This window comes from Gymnoscopelus braueri (assembly GCF_963280865.1).
Source record: "Gymnoscopelus braueri genome assembly, chromosome: 17".
NCBI lineage: Eukaryota > Metazoa > Chordata > Actinopteri > Myctophiformes > Myctophidae > Gymnoscopelus > Gymnoscopelus braueri.
The window spans coordinates 50,965,407-50,991,240 of NC_137617.1; the positions used below are offsets into that span (position 1 = coordinate 50,965,407).

The window sequence follows — 25,834 nt, forward strand, 5'->3', positions numbered from 1 at the left end:
TGAGATATACTGGTGCCTGTCCATCCTTTTTTTCTCCCCACTTTAGTCGTTATGCCTATGAGCCTGTAGATCGGCTATTTTTGGCAAAGAGGTTTGGTGTACAGGGAAAAAAGAGGAGAGGAGAGGAGAACCTCTACATTCTGGGGCGGCAGTGGCTCAGGGGTAGAGTGGCCGGGTAGAGTGAACTGGAAACCCTAAGGTTCCCAGTTCGATCCCGGGCTGGGGGGCTCCCCCAGAGCTAATGTCGAAGTGTCCTTGAGCAAGACGCTGAACCCCTAACTGCTCCTGATGAGCAGGTTGGTGCCTTGCATGGTTTCCTCTGCCATCTGTGTGTGTGTGTGTGTGTGTGTGTGTGTGTGTGTGTGTGTGTGTGTGTGTGTGTGTGTGTGTGTGTGTGTGTGTGTGTGTGTGTGTGTGTGTGTGTGTGTGTGTGTGTGTGTGTGTGTGTGTGTGTGAATGTAATGCACAATCTATGTAAAGGGCTTTGGATAAAAGAGCTATATAAATGCACCATTTACCATTCTAAGATATGCCTACACGACACCAATAAAAAAAATGAAGCTGTGAGCCCAGGGGGATTAGCGCTCACTAGTGGCAGTGAAGTCATAGCCTGGTTCCAGATGAATCTGCCATTGCATAGCCGATCTACAAGCTCACAACGCGTCACATTGTGACGCGCAGTGAGCTTGTAGATTGTCAATTTTTACTACTTTTGTGCGACATTCTTGTGCGATGAAGTAAGTCATTGATTCACAAAGAAAACACATCAAAATGTGAAAGTTGGAGAAACCAGGTTTCTGCCTGACAACAGTGATCACAGTGTTGCTGTAAGGTGGAAACCTCTTATCTCCACAGTTTGTTTTTACAATTTGTTTTCATAAACTTTAACGCCCTACTTGGTCATCCTAAAGTGTCACACTAAAGTAGTCAAAACATAACAGATCTACAAGCTCAAAAGGCCTTTTGAGCTTGTAGATCTGCTGTTTATGCAGTTTATGCATTTTGTTAAAAATTGAATCCTGAGGATTGAAAGTATGTCTTGGACATATGAGGTTTTCATGTGAGTCGCGAGTAAATATCCTTTTTTCGGAGAAGGGAAGCCGGGGCGGGAGGAGGGTGATATTTGTCACTGCACGTATTTCTACAGGGCTGGGGGGCGGAGCATGTCAGCGGGGAGGGGGTGTTTGGCGGGAGGAGTTTGTAGGAGTGAGCGGTCGTTCTGCACAACCTGCCACAAATGTTCTTTTAGTGGCTGCCAGTTCCCACCTGATGTTGTGTGGGAGTTCAGACTGCTGGGGTCTTTGTACCGCAGGCAGCCAGTGTTGCCAGATTTTGCGAGAGAAATAAGCAGCCAGGTCTATGAAAACAAGAAAGCGAAAGTAATTAAAGTGAATGAAGCTCCGCCTTGTTGTTACCATAGATATGGATTGTATACCGTCACTACATCTCGAGTCGCGACAGACAGTGGTGAGTAACATTGTTTATAAGAAAACTAACGTCAGGAAAATAATAATAATGTGATGCGGTTGGTGCAGATCTAGAAATAGGATGGTACAACTAATGCGGTTGGATGGCGGGTGGATAATGAACATGTATACGTGGATTTGGGTGACGATAAACCCCATCCGCGCATCTCTACTACGTAGACACACTGCGGAGCCAGTAGGAGGTGCACCACCTAAGTAGACACACTGCAGTGTGACAGAGGAGCCAGTAGGAGGTGCACCACCTACGTAGACTATTGTACATTAGGCATGTAACGATTCACTCAACTCACGATACGATTCGAATCACGATTCGAGGTTCACGATACGATTTCTCACGATTTTTTTAGCACATTTATTTTCCAGAAAAATTACTGAAAAACCTTGATTATTTATTTTACAAAAATCATGTATGTTTTAAAAACTATATTTTCTCTTATCCTCTTTTTAATATATGAAATTAAATAAAGCCTTTTTATTCATGAGGTACATGTATTAACTGACACATTAAGACATGTTATTTGTTAAATAATAACTTTAAATATATAAGTCTATAAATAATAAACCTAAATAAATAAATGAATTTTGAAACATATATCCCAGATGAAATAAATGATAAAGAAAACCTCTTCAAATAAACAAACTAAGGCTTTGCCTTGGGATTTACAAGTTATTTTTTATCTATGCTACATTCTCAGCATTCTGTATAAAACAACACATTAAGGGAAACTGTTTTAAACTGCTCCAAATGAGATTAGATAATAATTAATTGATTAGTAGTATCAATGAAATTCGCTATATATCTGAAAGACAGTGTTGAAAGGAGTTTGACGTTGTCAGCAGTCTGATACAATTGTTAAATTATTAAATTAAATTATTATTCATTGCACTCTACAGCCGTACTCCAGAATTAGACATTTTCATTAGAAGCCTATCAGTTGTATGTTTCCTACAGTTTAAATCAGACAGCTAGCAACGTCGTTAGTTTGGGCTATTCATCAATCAAATAAACATGTTTGCATGCAACGCACATTTCCCTCGGACCTTTATGCAGTGCGATCCTAGTTGTTTAGATTTCATAGCCTGAGAGGACGTGAACCCCTCTCTGCCGTTCATAGCCTGCCTTTGAGTGAGTGAAGCAGAGACCGACGCAGGCAGCTATGGTGGCCCTGAGGGGACAAAATAGTAGGCGGATAACAACGAAGGGAGTCTGACTCGATTGCGCCCTCTGCTGGTTGCATCGCGATGTCATATTTTATTGCATCGATTTAAATCATCACCACTTTGAATCGATTTAAATCGATATACGATAAATCGTTACATGCCTAGTGTTAAGTAGGAGCCACAGACATCGCACATGTGGCTTTAACTTAGAAGTGAACGTTAAGCTCACTTTGTAGAAAATACACAGAATATAATGTTTATCACCACAAAACCTAAAAAATACTGATATGATTTATGTTTATCACCATCACAAAACCCAAAGAATACTGATATATAATTTCAAATTATTTTATGGACACAATACCAGAAGAGATGTTTACTGTCATAAATTCATGATAACTGTAAAACAGGTACCGGTCACAAAGGTGGACAGCGTACCCTAAAAATATTGGCTATTTGAAAATAGCAGATCTACAAGCTCACAATGTGTCGAGATGCAAAGCGCTGTGAACTTGAAGATCTGCTAAATTCAACAAAATATGGGAAAATTTGGAATGTTTTTGAAACTCTTAATCCAGAGCGATTTACAGTTAACAACACAAATTGTTTTAAAACAACATCAGGAAGCAAGCCCAAATAAGCAAAGTATAGTGTCCAGAGTGATCTCGGTGCATTGGGCTATGAAACGAATGAAAGGTCGAACATCACCCTTGTCTGCCGTGTGCAGAGCTGCGAAATACTCAGTACTTTGTTCTTTGCGAATTGTAATGGGTGGGTACCGTGCCTTCATGAGTATCAGGTTCATTAGCAGCCGTGATGTGCGCCCATTGCCATCGACAAAGGGGTGTACATACACCAGTTTGTAGTGGGCGAGTGCTGCATACTCAACAGGGTGCAGCTGAAGGGCCTCCTCAGAGTTGAGCCACTCGACCAGTTCTTGCATGTGTCGGTCAAGATCCTGAGGGTGGGGTGGAAAATGTTGGCCTACACGCACCTGGCAGGTGCGCAGCCTCCCTGCATCCACAGGGCCAGCGTAGAAAAACACTCTGCGGTGGATCTCCAAGATGTCTGTGACGGCGATGTCTCCAGCTCTAGACAGCAGGGTGGTGTTAATATATTTCATGGCTGCATCTATGCCAATGGGCTCGTACTGCTTATGCAGGCTCTTGCCAGGTACGGCATTGCCTGTCTCAATGATGTGGTGGATCTCGGATAGAGTCAATGTGTTACCTTCAATGGCCAATGTGTGGTATATCATGTGGTGGTAGTAGGTTTCCTCCATTACCCGTCGGAGGGCAGAATTACCCTTGGGAATGGACATAAGCCTGCGCACTTTGCTGTCGATGATACCAAAGTGACGTTGGTCAATCTCCTCCACCAGAGGGATGGTGCGGTCTCTGCTCACCAGAGCCCTCTCATGACAAGGTGAGATAGGCAGGGCCTTGGTCTCAACCTCTTCCTCTTGGTCCATGGGTTCAGACATTATGGAATATTCCGAATCTTGAACAAGTTGCTAGCAATTAAAGGTCAAGTCCAACAAAAGCCAACGAGATGATAACAGTGATTGCCGACATTATATAGTCTGACCGAGCTCTGATCTGACATCACACACGTGTGGCCAATCTACTGCATGACATCATGGATCTCTGTATATGGGCATAAAAGGAACACAGACAGACAGACAGACACAGAGATCTCCATATATGGGCATAAAAGGAACACAGACAGACAGATGGTTACACCAGGTAGGCCAATGTGTATAACAGGCATTACAAAACTGGGTGGGGCATGCATTCCCAACTTGCATCGTTTCCGAGTAGGCCCAACGTGCACCGGTCTTGGTCTAGTAGTAATAATAATACTAATAATACTAATAATAATCACTAATAATAATAATAATCATTATTATTAGTAATAATAATAACTAGATGTCCTCACATCTAGTTTTCCGTCGTCACATCATTTTTCCGTCGCGGCCCTCACATCTAGGCCCTAGATCTGAGGCCTGATCTGAGGTTGGTCCAGACAGAGTCCAAAACTCATCAGATGTCAGGGTGTTCAAACGTCCATCCCCAGGTTCGTAAAGTCTCTATGGAGAATAACATTGGGTCTCCAGGTGCTTCTTGGACGCCATGTAGCCCATGGTAGAGTTATCTCTGAGGGTCTGGGCCTTCATCATGCGCTCCATGTTGGCCGTCCAGCCGTGAGCGCTGGTCACGATGCAACAGGGAGACGTGACCAGTCTGTTGGACACGGTCACCTTCTCGACTTTCTTGTCGAGAATCTCTTTCATGAGCTTGCAGAGGTTTTCAAACTTGCTCTTGTCCTCCTCCATTTTCTTCTTCTCTTCCTCGTCCTCGGGGAGCTCCAGGCCCTCTTTGGTGACAGAGACGAGGGTCTTACCGCCAAACTCCTTGAGCTGCTGGAGGCAGTATTCGTCGATGGGCTCTGTCATGTACACCACTTCGAAGCCACGTTTGTGCACGCGCTCCACAAATGAAGAGTGAGACACCTGCTCCTTGCTCTCACCTGTGATGTAGTAGATGGACTTCTGGTTTTCCTTCATGCGGGAGACGTACTCCTTGAGGGAGGTCATCTCATCACCAGACTGGGAGGTCTGATAGCGTAGCAGCTCAGACAGCTTCTTAAGGTTCTGATTGTCGGCGGTAATGCCCAGCTTCAGGTTCTTGGAGAAGGCTTCATAGAATTGCTTGTACTTCTCCTTGTCCTCAGACAGCTCCTCAAAGAGATCCAGGCATTTCTTGACAATGTTCTTGCGGATCACCTTGAGGATCTTGTTCTGCTGCAGCATCTCTCTGGAGATGTTGAGGGGCAGGTCGTCAGAATCGACCACACCACGCACAAAGTTCAGGTACTCTGGTATGAGCTCATCACAACTGTCCATGATGAAAACCCTCCTGACGTACAGCTTGACATTCTTCTTTTTCTTGTTCTCAAATTGGTCAAAGGGTGCGCGGCGGGGAATGAACAGCAGAGCTTGGAACTCCAGCTGGCCCTCCACAGAGAAGTGCTTGACAGCCACGTGGTCCTCCCAGTCATTGGTCAGACTCTTGTAGAACTCTCCGTACTCCTCGTTGGTAATCTCATCAGGCTTTCGGTTCCAGATGGGCTTGGTCTTGTTCAGCTCCTCCTGGGCGATGTACTTCTCCTTGATCTTCTTTTTCTTCTTTTTGTCTTTGTCGTCCTTTGAGTCCTCCTCTTCGTCTGAGCCCACGTCTTCGATCTTGGGCTTGTCGTCACCAACTTCCTTCACCTCTTTCTCAGCCTTCTCCTCCTCATCAGCGGCCTCGTCGTCGCTGATCTCCTTGTCGCGCTCCTTCTCCGTAAACAAGGTGATGGGGTAACCGATGAACTGGGAATGCCTCTTGACTATCTCCTTGATCTTCTTCTCATCTAGGTATTCCGCCTGGTCCTCCTTCAGGTGCAGGATCACCTTGGTCCCACGGCCAATGGGCTCACTGGTGTCAACCTTGACTGTAAACGACCACCGTCTGGGCGCGGCTGAACACTGGTAATCTTATAACATCCAGGATACATTTCACCTCCATAAAGTACGAGTTGGGACTCTGAACAAGGCGTTTCTGTGCCTCCTCTGCTCTTCCACGGGGGATGGATGGGTGCAGCAAGTCCTTTGCAAGTGGCATGTTAGCAAGAACTTAAGCAAAAACTTTTTTTTGCATCTGCAGCCTGTATTTATTTTATTTTCCAATCTTTTTAATCCATTCTTATTAATTACTTGATGCCATCCACTCTTCATTTTCATCCAAAAACAACAAGATGACCACGATGGCGATGGGGTGGTAGGGTTCCTCATTCCTCTGAGAAACAACGTACAGTGTCAGTATGTATGTAGCCTACACCATGGTCTCAGACAGACCGTACGGGTAGGTATCTGTTCACAAGCCCAGCAAAAATCTAATTTCAGTTTGACACGGCCTATGGCAGGAGTGAGACAGGACACCTAATGCTATGGAGGTGCCAACATTTTCCTGTAACAGTGTCAGAGTCAAAAACAAATAAAAACTATTTATTAAGCATAGCCAGGTGAGTGGCCAACTTAAGAAACATAAATATGTTATTAAATAATCTAAAGAGAATAGTATGAACAACCCTGCATGTCCTATTTGATCATGATAGGCTCCATCACATTTCCCAGGTGTGTACTGGGATAGTCTGTTTGCAGTCAGGGCAGGCCTGGTGATCACAGGATTTTCACTGGCAAACCCGCATGCTCAGGAGTAACGATCAACAGTGTGTCGGACATATTTCTTATTTTTTATACCAGTAACCTGTAAGCTGATTGTATGACGTTCTGCATAGTAGTGTATATTTGTATGTCTTCTTAAATGTCATCATGATTTAAGTGCACGGGGATCTCATTTTAAACAAGCCAAGTGCTTTTATGAGCGATCCAGTTTAGAGGACCTTGTATTGTGAATTGTACTTCCATGTACTGTTTCCATGTCTTTCTAAATAAAGTATTCAATCAATCAATCAAGACACACTGCTTGGTGTTGATTAGACCATTGGTTCTCAAAGTGAGGTCCGGGGACCCCCAGGGGTCCTTGAGGAAGTTCCAGGGGGTCCCCAGCTAAGTGAAAGACACTATAGTTGTGAACCAAATTGACCCTTACAGGTCTGTAACTCAGAGAGTGTACAAATGGAACCAAATCGACCCTAACGGGTCCATTTGGTTCCATGTGTAAACTCTCAGAGTTAAATTAACATTGCTTTTACAATAATAATTGCGGTCCCAGAGATAGGAATACCATTAAATGGGGGTCCGTAGCCCTAATGCATGTCAAACTGGGGGGTCCTTGAAATTAAAATGGTTGAAAATCACTGCTAGAGCCGTAAAACGTCTTCTCTTTTTGGGGGTCCCTGGCATTATCTTTTCAAAAGGGGGTCCGCGGGCTAATAACTGTCAATTTGGGGGTCCTTGACATGAAACGGTTGGAGAACCACCGGGCTAGAGCGCAGGGTGTGGAGGGCAGCAATACAGGAGTCCTGAGCTGGTGTTCTCTACACCTCGCTCTCACATCTCACATAACGTTCTATATCTCTGTATCAGACGGATGGTAGCCCTGCCCCAGTAGAGCCTGCCCCAGCCTGCCCCAGTAGAGCCTGCCCCAGAGCCTGCCCCAGCGCGTCTGATATCTGGTCTAGACTAGGGTCGGATTCAAAATCTCAGGAGAAAATATCCGTGGGCTCCCATTGGTTAATCGATATGTGCGCCCGCCCCGCCCCGTGCCCCTCCTCCTCCCCCAATGTGCAGCATTGAGAGCCCTGATGTCACAACATTTGGAGCGACGCCCACTGCACTCTGGTTGGTTGGGGAAATGAAAGGTTGACTCCCACTTCCTATGGCAGAAATGTCAACAGCTTCATGGTCCAGGCTCTTTTTTTTTGGAGCAAAACGCGAAGGAAAAAAAAGCCGAAGATCAAGGCTAGACAGATGTTGACTCTGATTGATTGAAGTACTTTATTTAGAAAGACATGGAAAAAGTACATGGAAGTACAGTTAACAATACAAGGTCCTCTAAAATGGAGCGCCCATAAAAGCACAACGGCTTTAAAACGAGATCCCCACGCACTCAAATCCTGATGGACGACACATCCATTCCATTTCACCACTCCTCCTCTATTTATTTGATTAGCTTTTTAATTCAACATCATTTAGACTAATTATGTCATCATAATGCACTGCTGGATCAACTCTGTTGATCTATAATTAAAGGAAATGACTGGCAGCCTAAACACCATGATTAATCTATATCTCTTCGTGCGCGCGACACACACACACACACACACACACACACACACACACACACACACACACACACACACACACACACACACACACACACACACACACACACACACACACACACACACACACACACACACACACGTCTCTTCTGTTGCATTGTAATGTAATAAGTGACTCAGTGTGCAGCTGATCCACTCTATGGGTTTCTGTCATCCAAGGATTACACTAACCAGAAGGTTAAGCATTGTTTAACACGTCAGCAATTATTAAATCGTCAACCTGCGGTTAAAAGCTTGACCCGCGGTTAATATGATGAAAAGTTTGACCCGCGGTTAATATGATGAAAAGTTTGACCCGCGGTTAATTGATTTGAATCAACACAAACAATGTTTGTCTCCTGAGCCTCATCATTAGCGTTAGTGTTTCCTTCCGTTTAGGGAGAAAAGACCCGTTTGATAAAAGTGCCTCTTACAGCCAAAGAAGAGATGATTTAAACAGTGATAATATGGGGCCCATCGTCACTTATAACAACATGCAAACAAAACTACACAGAATGTTCTTTAACTGTGTTAACACGTAAACAAACTATACGGAATCTACTTGCTAACACTGCGTCACCTTGCTAAACTAATGGCCTAAGTCTTTTTCTGAGGAAAATGATATTTTTGCCTTAAAGTCAGCTCTTCATGACACTGGCCACCTCTGGTAAAATGGCCTATCTCCTAATTGAAAAGGATCATGCTGTTCCCTCCCTTTTAGTATAAGGACCTATCTCCTAATTGAAAAGGATCATGCTGTTCCCTCCCCTTTTCGTATAATGACCTATCTCCTAATTGAAAAGGATCATGCTGTTCCCTCCCCCTTTAGTATAATGACCGATCACCTAATTGAAAAGGATCATGCTGTTCCCTCCCCTTTTAGTATAATGACCTATCTCCTAATTGAAAAGGATCATGCTGTTCCCTCCCCTTTTCGTATAATAGCCTATCTCCCTAGAGTGACTTAGGCCAAAATAGGCCATTGTTTTGGCCTAAGTCGCATGGTTTTCTGACTTAGGCCAAAAAAATGGCCTAAGTCAGGTTTAATCCTATTTAAACCTATTTAAATCTCTTATGTTACATAACTGACAGACAGTGTTATTTTTATGTTACTCATTGGCCGCCATTATCGCATTAATGCGATCTAATAAATAGAGCGCCTGGCCGCCAAGATCGCATTAATGCGATCTATGGTCTTTATTGATCTTTATGCTCTGATCACGCTATTCTGTAATGAATCAGTCTAAGTTTCAGTTTCCACTTACTTCACCCACCACTGCATCCGGTTTCATGACTTGGGTTCCGTTTCCGGTTTTAATTTTTTTCCCCCCAGTCATTTTCGACCATAATAGGGAAACAAACGGTTTTTCACACAGTATAAAAAGCAATCGGAGACCTCCCCTCCTATAATCTATGGTCTGGGTGACGAACAGTCATCCCCGTCGTGTATCACATCGTAATTTTCGCCGATCAGAGAATCTGAGACCATTTCACATCCGGTTAATGTGTTTGGCTGTTTGAGTGGGTGTGGGGGCGGGGCGAGTGTGTCAGCGAGCTGATCAAGCTGGTATGTGCTGCACCCTAGTGGTGGAACGATCAAAACGATTCAAATGTCCAGCTAGACTTTCTATATGTAATTAAATAACAAAATAACGAAACAAAAAAACACGAAAATCGCTGGCAAGGGCAGCTATGAACGAGGTTTTAACTCTGGCAGTCAATGAGATGTTAATAGTCATAATTTGTTATAAACGTTTTGGGTGAAATTATTAAGAAATATCATATAGTTTTGGATCAGTTTTTACTTTTTTTCTGAAAAACTTTAAACAATAAATGACTTAGGCCATTAGTTTGGCAAGGTGACGACTGATAACACGTAATCAATACATTTGTGGCACTTGGGTAAAGTGCAAGTGGCCGAAATGTATATAGGGCTGAAGTGGCTTTGTAATTGTAATCAAAATCTACGAAGTAACTAGTAACTAAAGTTTTCAATCAATTGTAGTGGAGTAAAAGTACAATATTTGCCTCTGAGATGTAGTGGAGTAGCAAATTGCAAATACACCAGAAAAGTAAAAATATACTTAAAAATACTTAAGTACAGTACTTGAGTACATTTACTTGGTTACTTTACACCATTGACACACACACACACACACACACACACACACACACACACACACACACACACACACACACACACACACACACACACACACGTGTAGATCGGCTATTTTCAAATGGCTGAAATGTATATAGGGCTGAAGTGGTTAATGTATGTTTTGTAATAATGATCAAAATCTTCAAAGTAACTAAAAATTTCGTATAATTGCAGTGCAGTAAAAGTACAATATTTTCCTCTGAGATGTAGTGGAGTAGAAGCAAAAGTATTAAAAATTGGAAACACTCCAGTAAAGTAATAACGCTTAAAAATTGTACTTAAGTACAGTACTTGAGTAAATGTACTTAATTACTTTACACCACTGCTGATATCCACCATACTGGATGCTGCTGCACATTAAAATCTACTGCAGACAGGAGGAGCGCACGGCTACCTGCATGCATCAGCGACAACGACACCACGACGACGGCAATGATGGCCACAATGTTACAACGTCCATAAAGATGACACTTTGTCTCCATAAAAACGCCACTGGGCTCGTTTCAAAGTGCTGCTGCAACACAGCGCTCTGCAGCCAGACCCGCACCACTACACAGCAGGCTGGGGCCATTTAACAGGGAAACACGAGATGCATTTTACACAGAGCTCTCACCAAGGCAGCTGTTTTGTTCTTTACAAGCAGTGGTGTCTGCTGGAAGATACAACGCTCGCTGATGAAGTCTCGACGCTCAAACGCGTACGTTGTTATGTCTGCTCTGCGGTGTACCAAGCCAATTTATATATCAATAAAAGTGCCATAACCCATTAAGACCTGAAGCCGTATTCTGAAAAAACGTATGTTTCTATATCAGTGGTTCTCAAAATTTTTCATGTCAAGGACCCCCAAAATGATGTATTTGGCCGCGGACCCCCATCTCAAAATAGTGGGTTCCAGGGACCCACAGAAGCAAAGATTTTAGTTAAAAATGTTCGCATTAAAACAACATATATTCAAAGATTTGCACACATTTTCACGATTTTTCAAACATAGCAGATCTACAAGCTTGTAGCGCGGCACTCGGTGCCGCGCTATGAGCTTGTATATCTGAGAGACAATAGATCGTTTGACATAATGTTGGTGTGTTTGACACATGTTGGGGACATATATATTTTATTTGAGGTTTGGCACTATTGTAATTGATTCAGCCTGAAGAATAAGTCATTCTAATGACATACGCAAGCTTTGGTCCCATGTACTGTACGTCTGTCTCACAACGTCAAAATTCACGGCATTAAAAAATATGATGAATCAGACTCTCAGCGTGGGAATTTGCGTAAATGCCTAGAAGTACAAGATATGGACGTAAACAAGCTTAGTAGATGAGGCCCATTGTTACATTACATTACAGCCATTTAGCAGACATTACATTACAGTCATTTAGCAGACGTTACATTACAGTCATTTAGCAGACGTTACATTACAGTCATTTAGCAGACGTTACATTACAGCCATTTAGCAGACATTACATTACAGTCATTTAGCAGACGTTACATTACAGTCATTTAGCAGACATTACATTACATTACAGTCATTTAGCAGACGTTACATTACAGTCATTTAGCAGACATTACATTACAGTCATTTAGCAGACGTTACATTTCAGTCATTTAGCAGACGTTACATTACAGTCATTTAGCAGACGTTACATTACAGTCATTTAGCAGACGTTACATTACAGTCATTTAGCAGACGTTACATTACAGTCATTTAGCAGACATTACATTACAGTCATTTAGCAGACATTACATTACAGTCATTTAGCAGACGTTACATTACAGTCATTTAGCAGACGTTACATTACAGTCATTTAGCAGACGTTACATTACAGTCATTTAGCAGACGTTACATTACAGTCATTTAGCAGACATTACATTACAGTCATTTAGCAGACGTTACATTACAGTCATTTAGCAGACGTTACATTACAGTCATTTAGCAGACGTTACATTACAGTCATTTAGCAGACGTTACATTACAGTCATTTAGCAGACGTTACATTACAGTCATTTAGCAGACGTTACATTACAGTCATTTAGCAGACACTTTTATCCAAAGAGACTTACAATAAGTGCATTCAACCTACTTTCTTAAACAGAGGAGACAAAGTAGGAAAAATAAAGAGCAAGAGCTAAAACCAATCAGTATATCAAATAAACATGGTCCAATAAAACAAGAGCTTGTACAACTAATTGACAACAAGTAGGCAAGGCTAAGAAGAAGGGTCAGGGCAGTGTTTCCTGAAGAGGTGGGTTTTCAGCCTGCGGTGAAAGATGGGCAGTGACTCTGCTGTCCTGACATCAGTGACTCTGCTGTCCTGACATCAGTGACTCTGCTGTCCTGACATCAGTGTCTCTGCTGTCCTGACATCAGTGACTCTGCTGTCCTGACATCAGTGACTCTGCTGTCCTGACATCAGTGACTCTGCTGTCCTGACATCAGTGACTCTGCTGTCCTGACATCAGTGACTCTGCTGTCCTGACATCAGTGGGGAGTTCATTCCACCACTGTGGGGCCAGAACAGAAAAAAGTTGTGACCGTGTAGATCGGCCAGAAGGACCACTGAGCTACGAGGCAACCAGTCGCCTCGAGGCGGCAGACCGAAGTGGTCGGGCAGGGGTGTAATTGTGACTTAGGACATATAATTTAGCCTAAGTCACAGACAATGTGACTTAATTACTTAATTAATACATGTTTCAGTACAGATAACCAGTAATGATTTAATGGCATTAATACATGTTTCAGTACACATAACCAGTGTTGATTGAATAATGAAACATGGCATTAATACATGTTTCAGTATGATGATTTCATGATGATTTGCTACACAACTCTTTCACACATCCAATGGGAAGTGGGAGAACATGATGAGTCAACCCATTGTCCACCAGACCCTGCATTATTATAGTAAACACAGTTTTGGTTTCCTCCTTTGACATCAGGCTGACCAGATCCCCAGAACCTGTAGAAATAAACATTTCATTAATTACAATTCTTGTCGTGTCTTAAGGTAAACATACATATTGTTGCTGTCGGGCAGAAACCTTTTTGTGTATTTTCTTAAATTGATTATTATTATTAATGAAGGTAAAGTCTTACATTGGTGAGGTCAGTGGTGTTCCATGTTATTATTAATGAAGGTAAAGTCTTACGTTGGTGAGGTCAGTGGTGTTCCATCCACCCACTTAAAGATTCCTTCCTCTTCTCTGTCAGTCAAACCAATCCACAAGACGTGTCTGGGAGCAACTCTGTCAACAAGGTCCTGGACAGAGAAGCTACTGGTTACTGAGGTACAAACTAGCACGCGCACACACACACACACACACACACACACACACACACACACACACACACACACACACACACACACACACACACACACACACACACACACACCTGTTTTTCTTTGCTGTTTATGATGATCAGGTCTGCTTGTTTGTCTCTACAGTATTGTCTGCTCTCATCCCAGGATTTCCCCTCAGTAGAAGAGATGTAATAACACACACCACCATCGAATGTAAATCCATCTGGTTCTAATAACAAAAATAATAAAGTTAGCCACTGCTTTTCCCCATTTGCTCTAATTAACGATAACATGATGAAAAACATGATATAACAATGAATAAAAACAGTGATGTGTCACTGACCACAAATGGCCCTCATGATGTCATCTCGTTCAATTAGTCGGTTGCATCTGGACTGTAGCTGGTCAAAACTGGACTGTAGCTGGCCATTCTGGTCAGTCAGGTTGTCGTATCTGGACTGTATCTGGTCAAAACTGGACTGTAGCTGGTCATTATGGTCTGTCAGGTTGTCGTATCTGGACTTTATCTGGTCCTTCTGGTCAGTCATCTGGTCCAGGTCTTTGACCAGGTTGTCTTTCTCTTTCATCCATTCAGAATCTGTTAGAAGGACAATCAACAAACTGATGACTTTTACACACACACACTTTGTTCTGATCATTAATGAGGTTGTGAGGAAGATTGTTCCCTCAGCTCTACTGTATGTTACCCTTCATGAGGTTGTGGGGTAGGTTGTCTATGTTCCCTCAGCTCTACTGTATGTTACCCTTCATGAGGTTGTGGGGTAGGCTGTCTATGTTCCCTCAGCTCTATCGTATGTTACCCTTCATGAGGTTGTGGGGTAGGTTGTCTATGTTCCCTCAGCTCTACTGTATGTTACCCTTCATGAGGTTGTGGGGTAGGTTGTCTATGTTCCCTCAGCTCTACTGTATGTTACCCTTCATGAGGTTGTGGGGTAGGTTGTCTATGTTCCCTCAGCTCTACTGTATGTTACCCTTCATGAGGTTGTGGGGTAGGCTGTCTATGTTCCCTCAGCTCTATCGTATGTTACCCTTCATGAGGTTGTGGGGTAGGTTGTCTATGTTCCCTCAGCTCTACTGTATGTTACCCTTCATGAGGTTGTGGGGTAGGCTGTCTATGTTCCCTCAGCTCTATCGTATGTTACCCTTCATGAGGTTGTGGGGTAGGTTGTCTATGTTCCCTCAGCTCTACTGTATGTTACCCTTCATGAGGTTGTGGGGTAGGTTGTCTATGTTCCCTCAGCTCTACTGTACTGTATGTTAACTCTACCAGGACCCTGAGCTGAGCTTTATCATTTCAAAAGATTTAAAAAGTCACAACTTTTCATCAATTAACACATTCCCTGCCATTGCTGGACATTTCCGATAGGGGGCGCTCTTCCGCAATATATGATTAAATGATATCACAGAGGTATAAAACATGTTATATTATCACAGACGTATAAAACATGTTATATTATCACAGACTTATAAAACATGTTATATTATCACAGACTTATAAAACATGTTATATTATCACAGACGTATAAAACATGTTATATCACAGACATATAAAACATGTTATATTATCACAGACATATAAAACATGTTATATTATCACACACATATAAAACATGTTATATTATCACAGACATATAAAACATGTTATATCACAGACGTATAAAACGTTATGAAAGTTGACTTACGGAGAGACAGTCTGAGACCGATGTTGAGGAGAGCTTGAACAACACACAGCAACCCAACAGCCAGTCCTACCAGCTTGACCCTTCTACTGACTGCACACACACACACACACACACACACACACACACACACACACACACACACACACACACACACACACACACACACACACACACACACACACACACACACACACACACACACACAGAAGCGCACTCACACGCGCACACACACAAACACACACACACAGAAGCGCACGCGCACACGCACACGCACACGCACACGCACACACACACGCAAACACACACACACACACACACACACACACACACACACACACACACACACACACACACACACACACACAGAAGCGCACTCACACGCACACACACACACACACACACACACACACACAAGTTTCTCAAGTAGTTTAATGTTATTATGACAGAATAATGAAGCAGTATTTATGTGTTTGTTTTGATTAACATCCGACACAAACCTTATATGGCATTGCTTCAGCCCTAAGTCATAAACACTGCAGCTGTAACCATAGCAACGGCTCATAACTTAACAGCACATTGTCAGAAACAGCCAGTGGAGGAAAGTAACTAAGTACAGTACTGTACTTAAGTATCATTTTGAAGTATTTGTACTTTACTGGAGTATTTCCAATTGTCAGTACTTTTACTCCACTACAATTATTTGAAAACTTTAGTTACTAGTTACTTTGTAGATTTTGATTATTATTACAAAAACATACATTAACCACTTCAGCCCAATATACATTTTGGTCATTTGAAAATAGCAGATCTACAAGCTCACAATGCGTTGCGATGCGACACATTGTGAGCTTGTAGATCTGCTATTTTCAAAAGATTTGTATACACTTGAACTCTTATGGGACATTCTGCATAATGAGTACTTTTACTTTTGGTACTTTAAGTACATTTTTATGCCAATACTTTTGTACTTTTACTCAAGTAAACTTTGAATTCCGGACTTTTTACATTATATTTCTACTTTGCAGAATTGATACTTTTACTTAAGTAAAACATGTGAGTACTTTTTCCACCACTGTCAGAAACAGCAAGTCATTAATGAGAGGAAGTTATAGTTTCTGAAGGCTGTTGGTTTTGATGATGCAATCCCTGTCCGGAGGTCCTTGTGTCACAACCAGTGGTGGAAAAAGTAGATCTACTCACATTTCTTACTTAAGTAAAAGTATCAATACTGCAACGTAGAAATACTCTCTTACGAGTAAAAGTCTGGAATTAATAATGTACTTGAGTGAAAGTACAATAGTATTGGCATCAAAATGTACTTAAAGTACCAAAAGTAAAAGTACTCATTATGCAGAATGTCCCATTTCACACGTTCAAAATGTATAAAAAATCATTTGAAAATAGCAGATCTACAAGCTTGTAGATCTGCTATTTTCAAATGGCAGAAATATATATAGGGCTGAAGTGGTTAATGTATGTTTTGTAATAATAATCAAAATCTACAACCTAACTAAAGTTTTCAAATAAATGTAGTGGAGTAAAAGTATCTGCCTCTGAGATGTAGTGGAGTAGAAGCAAAAGCACTGAAAATTGGAAATACTCCAGTAAAGTAAAAATCAAAAGTGTACTTAAGTGCAGTACTTAAGTAAATGTACTTAGTTACTTTACACCACTGAGAGGAAGTTACAGTTTCTGAAGGCTGTTTTTCTGATGCAATCCTGTCCGGAGGACCTTATTGTGTCACAACCAGTGACAGAAGGCTGTATTATTACAAAACATACATTAACCACTTCAGCCGTATATACATTTCGGCCATTTGAAAATAGCAGATCTACAAGCTCACAATGCGTCGCGATCATTGTGAGCTTGTAGATCGAGGCCATTTTCAAAAGATTTGTATACATTTGAAAACTTGTGAAATGGGCCTTTCTGCATAAGGAAATACTCATAAGTATTCGTAAGTATATTTTGATACAAATACTTTTGTACTTTTACCCGAGTATATTTTGAATTACAGACTTTTACTTGTAACAGAGTATTTCTACATTTCAGTATTGTAACACATATGTGAGTACTTTTTTCACCACTGTCAAACGGCCATAACTCAATGGTCTGACTGGATTTGAAAATCTAGAAATATATATATTCATATATTGATCATTTATAGGGGTGTGCCGATACACAAATGTCACGATATGATACGATACACAATATTGGGCTCATGATATTGATACGATACGGTACATTATTTTATTTTTTTAATATCATAAACTTTGGCCATCATCTTCAGTTTAAAAGTGCTCTATTTATAAAACATATAAAAAAGTGTTTTACACACAAAAATAAATACAATTATGCAAGCTTAAAGGTTCTATGACATTCATTTTCACTTTTTTTTAAAATGTTTTTTGGGGGATTTTATGACCTCAATTACACCCAAAAAAACAGAACTTTGAACATTCAGTGGATTTTCTGTGGTCTGGGGTTTTCTGAATAGTTAGGCTGAAAAGTAATCTGAGATTGTCCCTTGGATAGTGAAGTCACAGGCCATTAATCCCGCCCACTCTCCTCCTCGTCCCTCCCCTATCCTTTCCTTTGGGGGGGGGGGGGGGGGGGGGGGGCGGAGCAGAGGTGATGATTGACAGGCAAAATCCCTCAACAGCGACACCCGCAGGCAAAGATTTCTTTTTTTATTGCGGTTGAAAAGGCTTTAGAAATGTGAGAGAAAAACACCTGCAATGGCTCACTGGAGTGGAATTTTCAGTTAAAACTTTTTATACACGTTTAAAGGACCACGACAAAGACTTTTAATGTGTTGTAAAACTGAATGTCATGAAACCTTTAAGGAACAATACAGTATGACGTCACGACGATACATATCGTCACGTTTTAATATCGCGATATATCGCGGGACGATACATCGGCACACCCCTAATAATATAATTAGATAAAGTCATATATGGATGTTTTAATAACATATTATACATTCATATTATGGATGATTTTTTAATAATATTTCTTACCAGACTTGCGTTTCTTGGGTGGTTGTTCCAGCGGAGCTGGAGTCTGCTCGTCCACATTCTCACGTTTGACGTCTTCTTCTGCCGTCTGGGCGTCGATATCGTCGTAGTCTTCCTCTTGGATCTCGATGTCATCAGAGTGGAAAGCCACGGCCATTTCTACCTTTAAGACGTTAAAGCAATGATTACTATCACAATATAGAGCTATTTAACACTGTTACTGAACAAACACTCTATAGTAATGATTACTATCACAATATAGAGCTATTTAACACTGTTACTGAACAAACACTCTATAGTAATGATTACTATCACAATATAGAGCTATTTAACACCGTTACTGAACACACACTCTATAGTAATGATTACTATCACAATATAGAGCTATTTAACACCGTTACTGAACAAACACTCTATAGTAATGATTACTATCACAATATAGAGCTATTTAACACCGTTACTGAACAAACACTCTATAGTAATGATTACTATCACAACATAGAGCTATTTAACACCGTTACTGAACAAACACTCTATAGTAATGATTACTATCACAATATAGTGCTTTAACCTTTTAAAGACGGGGTGCCGTGATTTTCAGTGATTTTTACCCCCCTAAAACATAATCATCAGGTATTATGGTTATACTAGGAGGAAGATTTTTTTCAAAAAAGTGTACAGAAAGTGTTAAAACTATGTTTTTATGTGGACACGTCTCCAGTTCATTAAGTATACCTGGTTCTCACCTTAGCACCTCCCACCTGGCTGAACCAGTCCCTCCGCCTCCTCCTACAAGACCACCCACCTGTCCTAGTCCCTCCCTCCTCCTCATGCCCACACCTGTTGTGTTATGATAATGAGGGGGAGGGTATATTTCTACTGCGTCATTAAAGCTCTGTTTTTCTATTGGCACGTTTGACCCTCAAGGTTTCAGCCTCCAGGAAGAAACTCAAAATAGTCAGAGAAGACATAAAACACCATAAAAACACCACCAGGGGGCTTAATGAAGTTCTATCAACCTCATAGACACATGAAAAACAGAAAAAGTGAAAAACCATGGCACCACCTCTTTAACAAAAAACGTTTTGTTTTAACCAAAAAATATCACTTACCCTATCTAAGTGTTCTCGCAGGTATCTGGTACGGTCGACTTCCACACGACACACTGAAGAAAAGAGAAGTGCCGTCTTCTCTTTCTTATGATGAAAAAGGCTTTTGTTTCGTCATTTACAAAACAGGACGTGAATTCACAACCTCCTTCACAACACTTTCAACACTTTCCACAAACCAGTGGTGTAAAGTAACTAAGTACATTTACTCCGGTACTGTACTTGAGTATTTCCAATTTTCAATACTTTTACTTTTACTCCACTACATCTCAGAGGAAAATATTGTGCTTTTACTCCACTTCAATTATTTGAAAACTTTAGTTACTAATACTTTGCAGATATAAATGATCAAATTATAATAATGTGTTTTTGGCGAAAACAAGCCCCCCCCCGTTGGTTTTGATGATGCAATCCCTGTACGCCCCCCCCCTTTTCACGGCCATATATGGGCGTATCGGGTTTGTTTATGGCTATGTCTCAGTCATAGTGACACGGCCATATATGGGCGTATCGGGTTTGTTTATGGCTATGTCTGAGTCATAGTGACACAGTGTACAAATGGACCCATAATGGTCCATTTGGTTCCAATTGTACACTTTCAGAGTTACAGACCTGTTGACATCTGACATAAAAACTGTCTAAAAAACGTCAATAACTGAACATAATGTTTCAATTCGATTATTGATCGTCTTATATGTACTTGCATAGAGTGTTGACCAGGAAACCAAATTAAATCAAGTCAAATCAACAATGGATTAAATGAGAAAGTAATATTCAACTATGTTTTATTATAACAGACACACTTGACTGGCTGCTAATTAATCTGAAATAAGAGTCAGTTTATTAACTGTGCTTTGTTGATATGATTTACATAAATAATCATTATTCTGTTGATATGATTTACATAAATCATCATTATTCTCTTCACAAGGTTTAATTTTACACTCTGTAGCCTTCATTTCAATGCTCCAGTAGACAGATACCGCCTGTCTGTCTGTCTGTCTGTCTGTCTGTCTGTCTCTCCCCCCTCTCTCTCTCTGGTTTTAATTAACAGGTTCTTTATTAGCGACTGACGACAAACTAACATCTTACTATAAATGCACCGAATCTCTGTATGTATGTCTGTAATGCACGTATCTCGAGAACCGTTCGACCGCCCGACTGCAAATCCGGTACAGACTTCGCAGACGACCCGAGGGAGTGCCAGTGCCCGGAAATCGACTCAGTCGGATAGGCGGTTGTCCAGAACCACCAGAGGCTCTAGCTGTGGCCCAAACGAACCAATGTTTTGATTACTTTAAGGGCCGGATTCAGAATGGGTCCGATTGATTGATTCGAACCGTTCCCGAGTACGATTGCCCTCTCCCAGCTGGCCAGGATTCACATTGGCCAAAATTCTTCCATACCCGAGTACACTTCATTCAACAGTAATGGTACTTATGTGCCTCATGGGGGTGCTGTGGACTATGGGGCTTTGGGAGATAGAGAATATCATGTCACAAAAGAAGAGTCACGGTTTAGAGTGAATAATAAACTTTGTTCCTGACGTTGTCTTGAGTTATAATATTAACAGAGCAACAATACACAACCAAAGCAGTGTGTGCGCAGGTCTTTGAAACCTCGCAATGTAACATCGTCTGTAATTATCATATGACAGTGACTTCACTGACACATCCTTGGTATTTTAGCAGTGACGTCATCGACTAATCCTTGGTATCTTTATCCTAGCAGCAGCGCTCGCTACACATATGTTTTTTGTTTATGTTTTTTTTTCACGGCTTCTTCACACAGATCTCCACAGATGTTTACCACTGCACAAGGACTTCCCACAACCACATATACCCATATATGGCCATATACTGATCTGGCCATAAAATGGACAAGGACAGACATATGTACAGATCTCCATATATGGGCAGACACACAAAACACACATTAGATATACCAGTCCACGTAAGCGCAGTAAACAAGGAAAGACTGCTTTCATGTATTATGCTCCACAGAACAGGATAGGGAACTCAGAACAGGAAAAATGTTAAGGGCAATTGTGATGACAATGGATAAGACAACATTGGAACTGGAACACTATATAAATTAAGCTAATACTCTCTCCTGATTGGCAGAAATGTTGCCACCTACCTGAAAATGTTTACTAAAGAGCTGGAGAGACATGGAGACTCCTGTTACTGAACAAACACTCTATATAGCAATGATTACTATCACAATATAGAGCTATTTAACACTGTTACTGAACAAACACTATATAGCAATGATTACTATCACAATATAGAGCTATTTAACACTGTTACTGAACAAACACTATATAGCAATGATTACTATCACAATATAATGCTTTAACATTTTAACAACTTCACAGAAAAACAAGCCCAAAGTCGCTTATTTACAAGCAGACCTGCCAACACTGCTAAGCAGCTACCTGTAGCTATGCTAACTCACCTGTTTTGTTGTAGAATGCAGTCAGTTTGTAAACAAAACATCCTCTTCTCTGTCACACATCATGACTCAGCAGTTTGTTCTTCCATCCAGTGTTTAAACTTGAACATTAGAAGGTGTCATCGTTACTTTGTTTTTACTGACAATCTTGATAAGAGTTTGTTTGTGTCAAAAAGCTGCACGGCTGTCTGGGGGGGGGGGGGGGGGGGGGGGCGTGGCAAAACTGGAGTATTTATAGGGGCCCGTGTTGCCAGAGATTGCGGAAGATACAAGCTACCAAGTCTATGAAAACAACAACAAGCAACTAGGTCAAGGGTTCCTAAACTTTTCTTTCCACGACCCCCCAAAATAATAATATTTGAAGTGGGAAACCCCCAAAATAATCATATATGAATTGGGGACACCCTGGGGACACCCTGGGGACACCCTGGGGACCCCCCCCCCCCCCCCCTCCACCCTGACATGCACTTGTAGGCATTATTTAGTTTGACTCGGTTCCACAGATAAACATTGTGAAAATAGCCGATCTACAAGCTCACAATGCCTCGCACTGCGAGGCATTGTGAGCTTGTAGATCTGCTATTTTCACAACTACTCCTGTGAAGAACAATGCAAGTTGGGAATGCAGGCCCCACCCACAATGATGTTTTTTCTTTTTTCTTCGTCCCAAAAATGGGGGGGATATCACCTCCCCCCCCACCCCCCCCCCCCCCCCCCACACACACTGCATCCCTGGGTGCCATTATTGTGAGATACTTGCCTCTTCCATATGTCTTAATTGACCATTTAGACTTTAAAAATGTCTTTATATAGTCACTTTATAAATGTGCAGATACCCTGTATACACTTCTACTGTATGTTGGTTTGTTTACTGTTGACCTCCCACCAGCAAGAGCAATGGAGCTAAGGGCGAGCAAGGCACACACACACACACACACACACACACACACACACACACACACACACACACACACACACACACACACACACACACACACACACACACACACACACACACACACACACACAATTGGGTCAGCTCTCTCTCTCTCTCTCTCTCTCTCTCTCTCTCTCTCTCTCTCTCTCTCTCTCTCTCTCTCTCTCTCTCTGCCTATCACTCCAACCTGACATCCCCCTACCTGGAGTCATTATTCTGTGCGTGCGTGCCTGTGTGTGTGTGTGTGTGTGTGTGTGTGTGTGTGTGTGTGTGTGTGTGTGTCTGTCGTGTGTGCGTGCGCCTGTGTGCGTGCATGTGCGTGCATTTGAGCGTGTGTGTGTGTGTGTGTGTGTGTGTGTGTGCGTGTGTGTGTGTCTGAGTGTGAGTGTGAGTGTGTGTACTCTCTCTCCAGCCTTCAGTCATATTTCTGCCTCTTAAAAGTTTGATGATGTCGAAGTCTGTCGTTTCTGCCTGTCAGCTTTAAAACAAAATGATCTCTCTCTCTCTCTCTCTCTCTCTCTCTCTCTCTCTCTCTCTCTCTCTCTCTCCTACTTTTACTCATACTTTTAATAGAGTATTTCTACATTGAGGTATTGTGCTACTGGTACGTAAAGTTCCACTATGCAACTGTGCCCAGTGTTTACATAGCAACCCATCCCTTCCCTCTATCGGTTATCAGCCACTATATGGTCCTCAACCTCATCATCTTTGAACTGCGGACCCCCAAAATAATCATATTTGAACTGGGGACCCCCCCAACATAATCATATTTGAACTGGGGACCCCCCCAACATAATCATATTTGAACTGGGGACGAAAATGAAAAAGAATAAAGTCTGCACACTGGTAGTTGCAAAAAGCTCCATAATTTATTGCTCGTCAACGTTTCGGCCTGTTCAGGCCTTCATCAGGACATATATAGTGGAAAAGGGCATACACAGAGGTTTATATAGGTACTACTATGCAATGATAGGCTCACCCCAATAGGGCAAGTGAGGTCACTGCCAACTCAATCAGAAGGTTGACTAATATATCAAATCAAGAAAGAGTCTCTGGAGATAAACAGTGTGCACCCATCCCAGGATCCAAAAATAGCAATAAACAAAAATACATCTAAAGTTTCCCAAGATTAATACATTTAGTTATAAATATAAAGAATAGGTACTTAAAACATAGCAAAGGGGGGACACAGTGACATGCTGCATCATAGGACATGAAATTGTATTTGTTTAAACAGGGTCTAAATAATAGGGGGGGGGATCGCCACTAGAATCCCTCAACATAAGTATCCTAATAATCTCAGGGAGATAAACAAAACAACTCAGCTCTAAGAGCGTACTCTATTATAGGTGTCCTGAAGGTGTGTGAAAACACTAATAGACAGAAAACAAGTAAACGATTGTATGACGGAACAAGAGAACAACTAATGCAGGCCAAGGCTCAAGATAAACCTGACAGGTCCCTGTAATTGTCCATAAAAAACATGTCCTATACTGCTGCACCAGGAGGAAGGAAATCCTGTCACCAGCACCCTATGGAAGATCACAAAAAGAGAGGAGAAAGTAAGTCACTGCACCAAATACACATACAAATATTACATTAAAGGGCCTTCTAGGCAATAGCAAAAATTCGACATTAGGAATGTTAAAAGTAATAAGGGGTAAATACCCAGGTAAAAACAGAAGAGGGGAACCTAAGATATATAAAAGTAGGACTAATAAGGGGGTTTACAGAAATGGCCTGATATCAAAAGATTCATTTAGACCTCTTTTCACTGTGTCCAAAGTAGAAATCCAATAGGCTTCCCTTTTGAGGAGTAAAGAATCAATGTCTCCCCCTCTGGGTGGCAATGTAACACGCTCGATGCCTATATATTTCAATGAAGAGATGCAGTGTTGGGCTTGATGGAAATGTACTGCCACAGGATTTCTAAAATCCTTAGTTCTAATGTCACTCCTGTGTTCTGAGATCCTCGTTTTCAGGGGTGTTAATGTCTTGCCCACATACACATTTGATCACGTAGATGATATTGGATTTGGTGCAACTGATGACGCCTCTGATCTTAAAACATTTACCTGTTACAGGGTGATTAAAAGTGTGACATTTATAAGTGAAACTGCATTGAGCGCATCTGCCGCATTTGTAATTGCCATCAGGAATATTACTAAGAAAATGTGTGGGAGTTGCCTGACGTAAGTGTGACCTAACCAGTAGGTTCCTCAAATTGGGTGGTCTTTTATACACAATGCGGGGAGGGACTGCAAAAGACTTGCCAAGAATAGGGTCAGAGTTTAGAATGTACCAATGCCTCTTGATCAATTCTTCAAAATGGTGACCCAGAGGAGAATATTGAACAAAATACTTGATGTGTTTTTCTCAGTTTCTGTCTGTTTTCTCTTTGGGTTTTAAACATTCAAGTTGAGTACATCTATTGAATTGAGCTGCGGCAGGTTGAATCCATTGGACTGGATAGCCACGCTGTTTAAAACGACACTCTAAGTCTTCAGCATGTACCTGGAAAGAATCATCTTGACTGCAAATCCTGCGAATTCTTTTGAATTGGCCCATGGGGATACCTTTTTTAGAGGTGTGGGATGGTAACTGTCACCATGTAGTAGGGCATTACGATCAGTGGGCTTTCTGTATAAATTCATATTTAAAGTATTGTTTT

The 25,834-nt window shown here is 41.6% G+C and overlaps 2 protein-coding genes across 2 annotated transcripts; both read right to left on the reverse strand.

Annotated features, from left to right (window-relative positions):
- Positions 1–3,267: 3,267 nt before the first annotated feature.
- On the reverse strand, positions 3,268–4,131 carry LOC308105222 (protein adenylyltransferase FICD-like; the record flags this gene model as incomplete). Its single annotated transcript, XM_080455857.1, has 1 exon — positions 3,268–4,131. The coding sequence occupies one exon, from the start codon at positions 4,129–4,131 to the stop codon at positions 3,268–3,270; it is 864 nt and encodes a 287-aa protein (XP_080311983.1).
- A 606-nt stretch (positions 4,132–4,737) lies between these two features.
- On the reverse strand, positions 4,738–18,820 carry LOC308105223 (heat shock protein HSP 90-beta-like; the record flags this gene model as incomplete). Its single annotated transcript, XM_080455858.1, has 3 exons — positions 4,738–6,185; positions 14,284–14,538; positions 18,667–18,820. The coding sequence occupies 3 exons, from the start codon at positions 18,818–18,820 to the stop codon at positions 4,738–4,740; spliced, it is 1,857 nt and encodes a 618-aa protein (XP_080311984.1).
- Between the last annotated feature and the right edge of the window lie 7,014 nt (positions 18,821–25,834).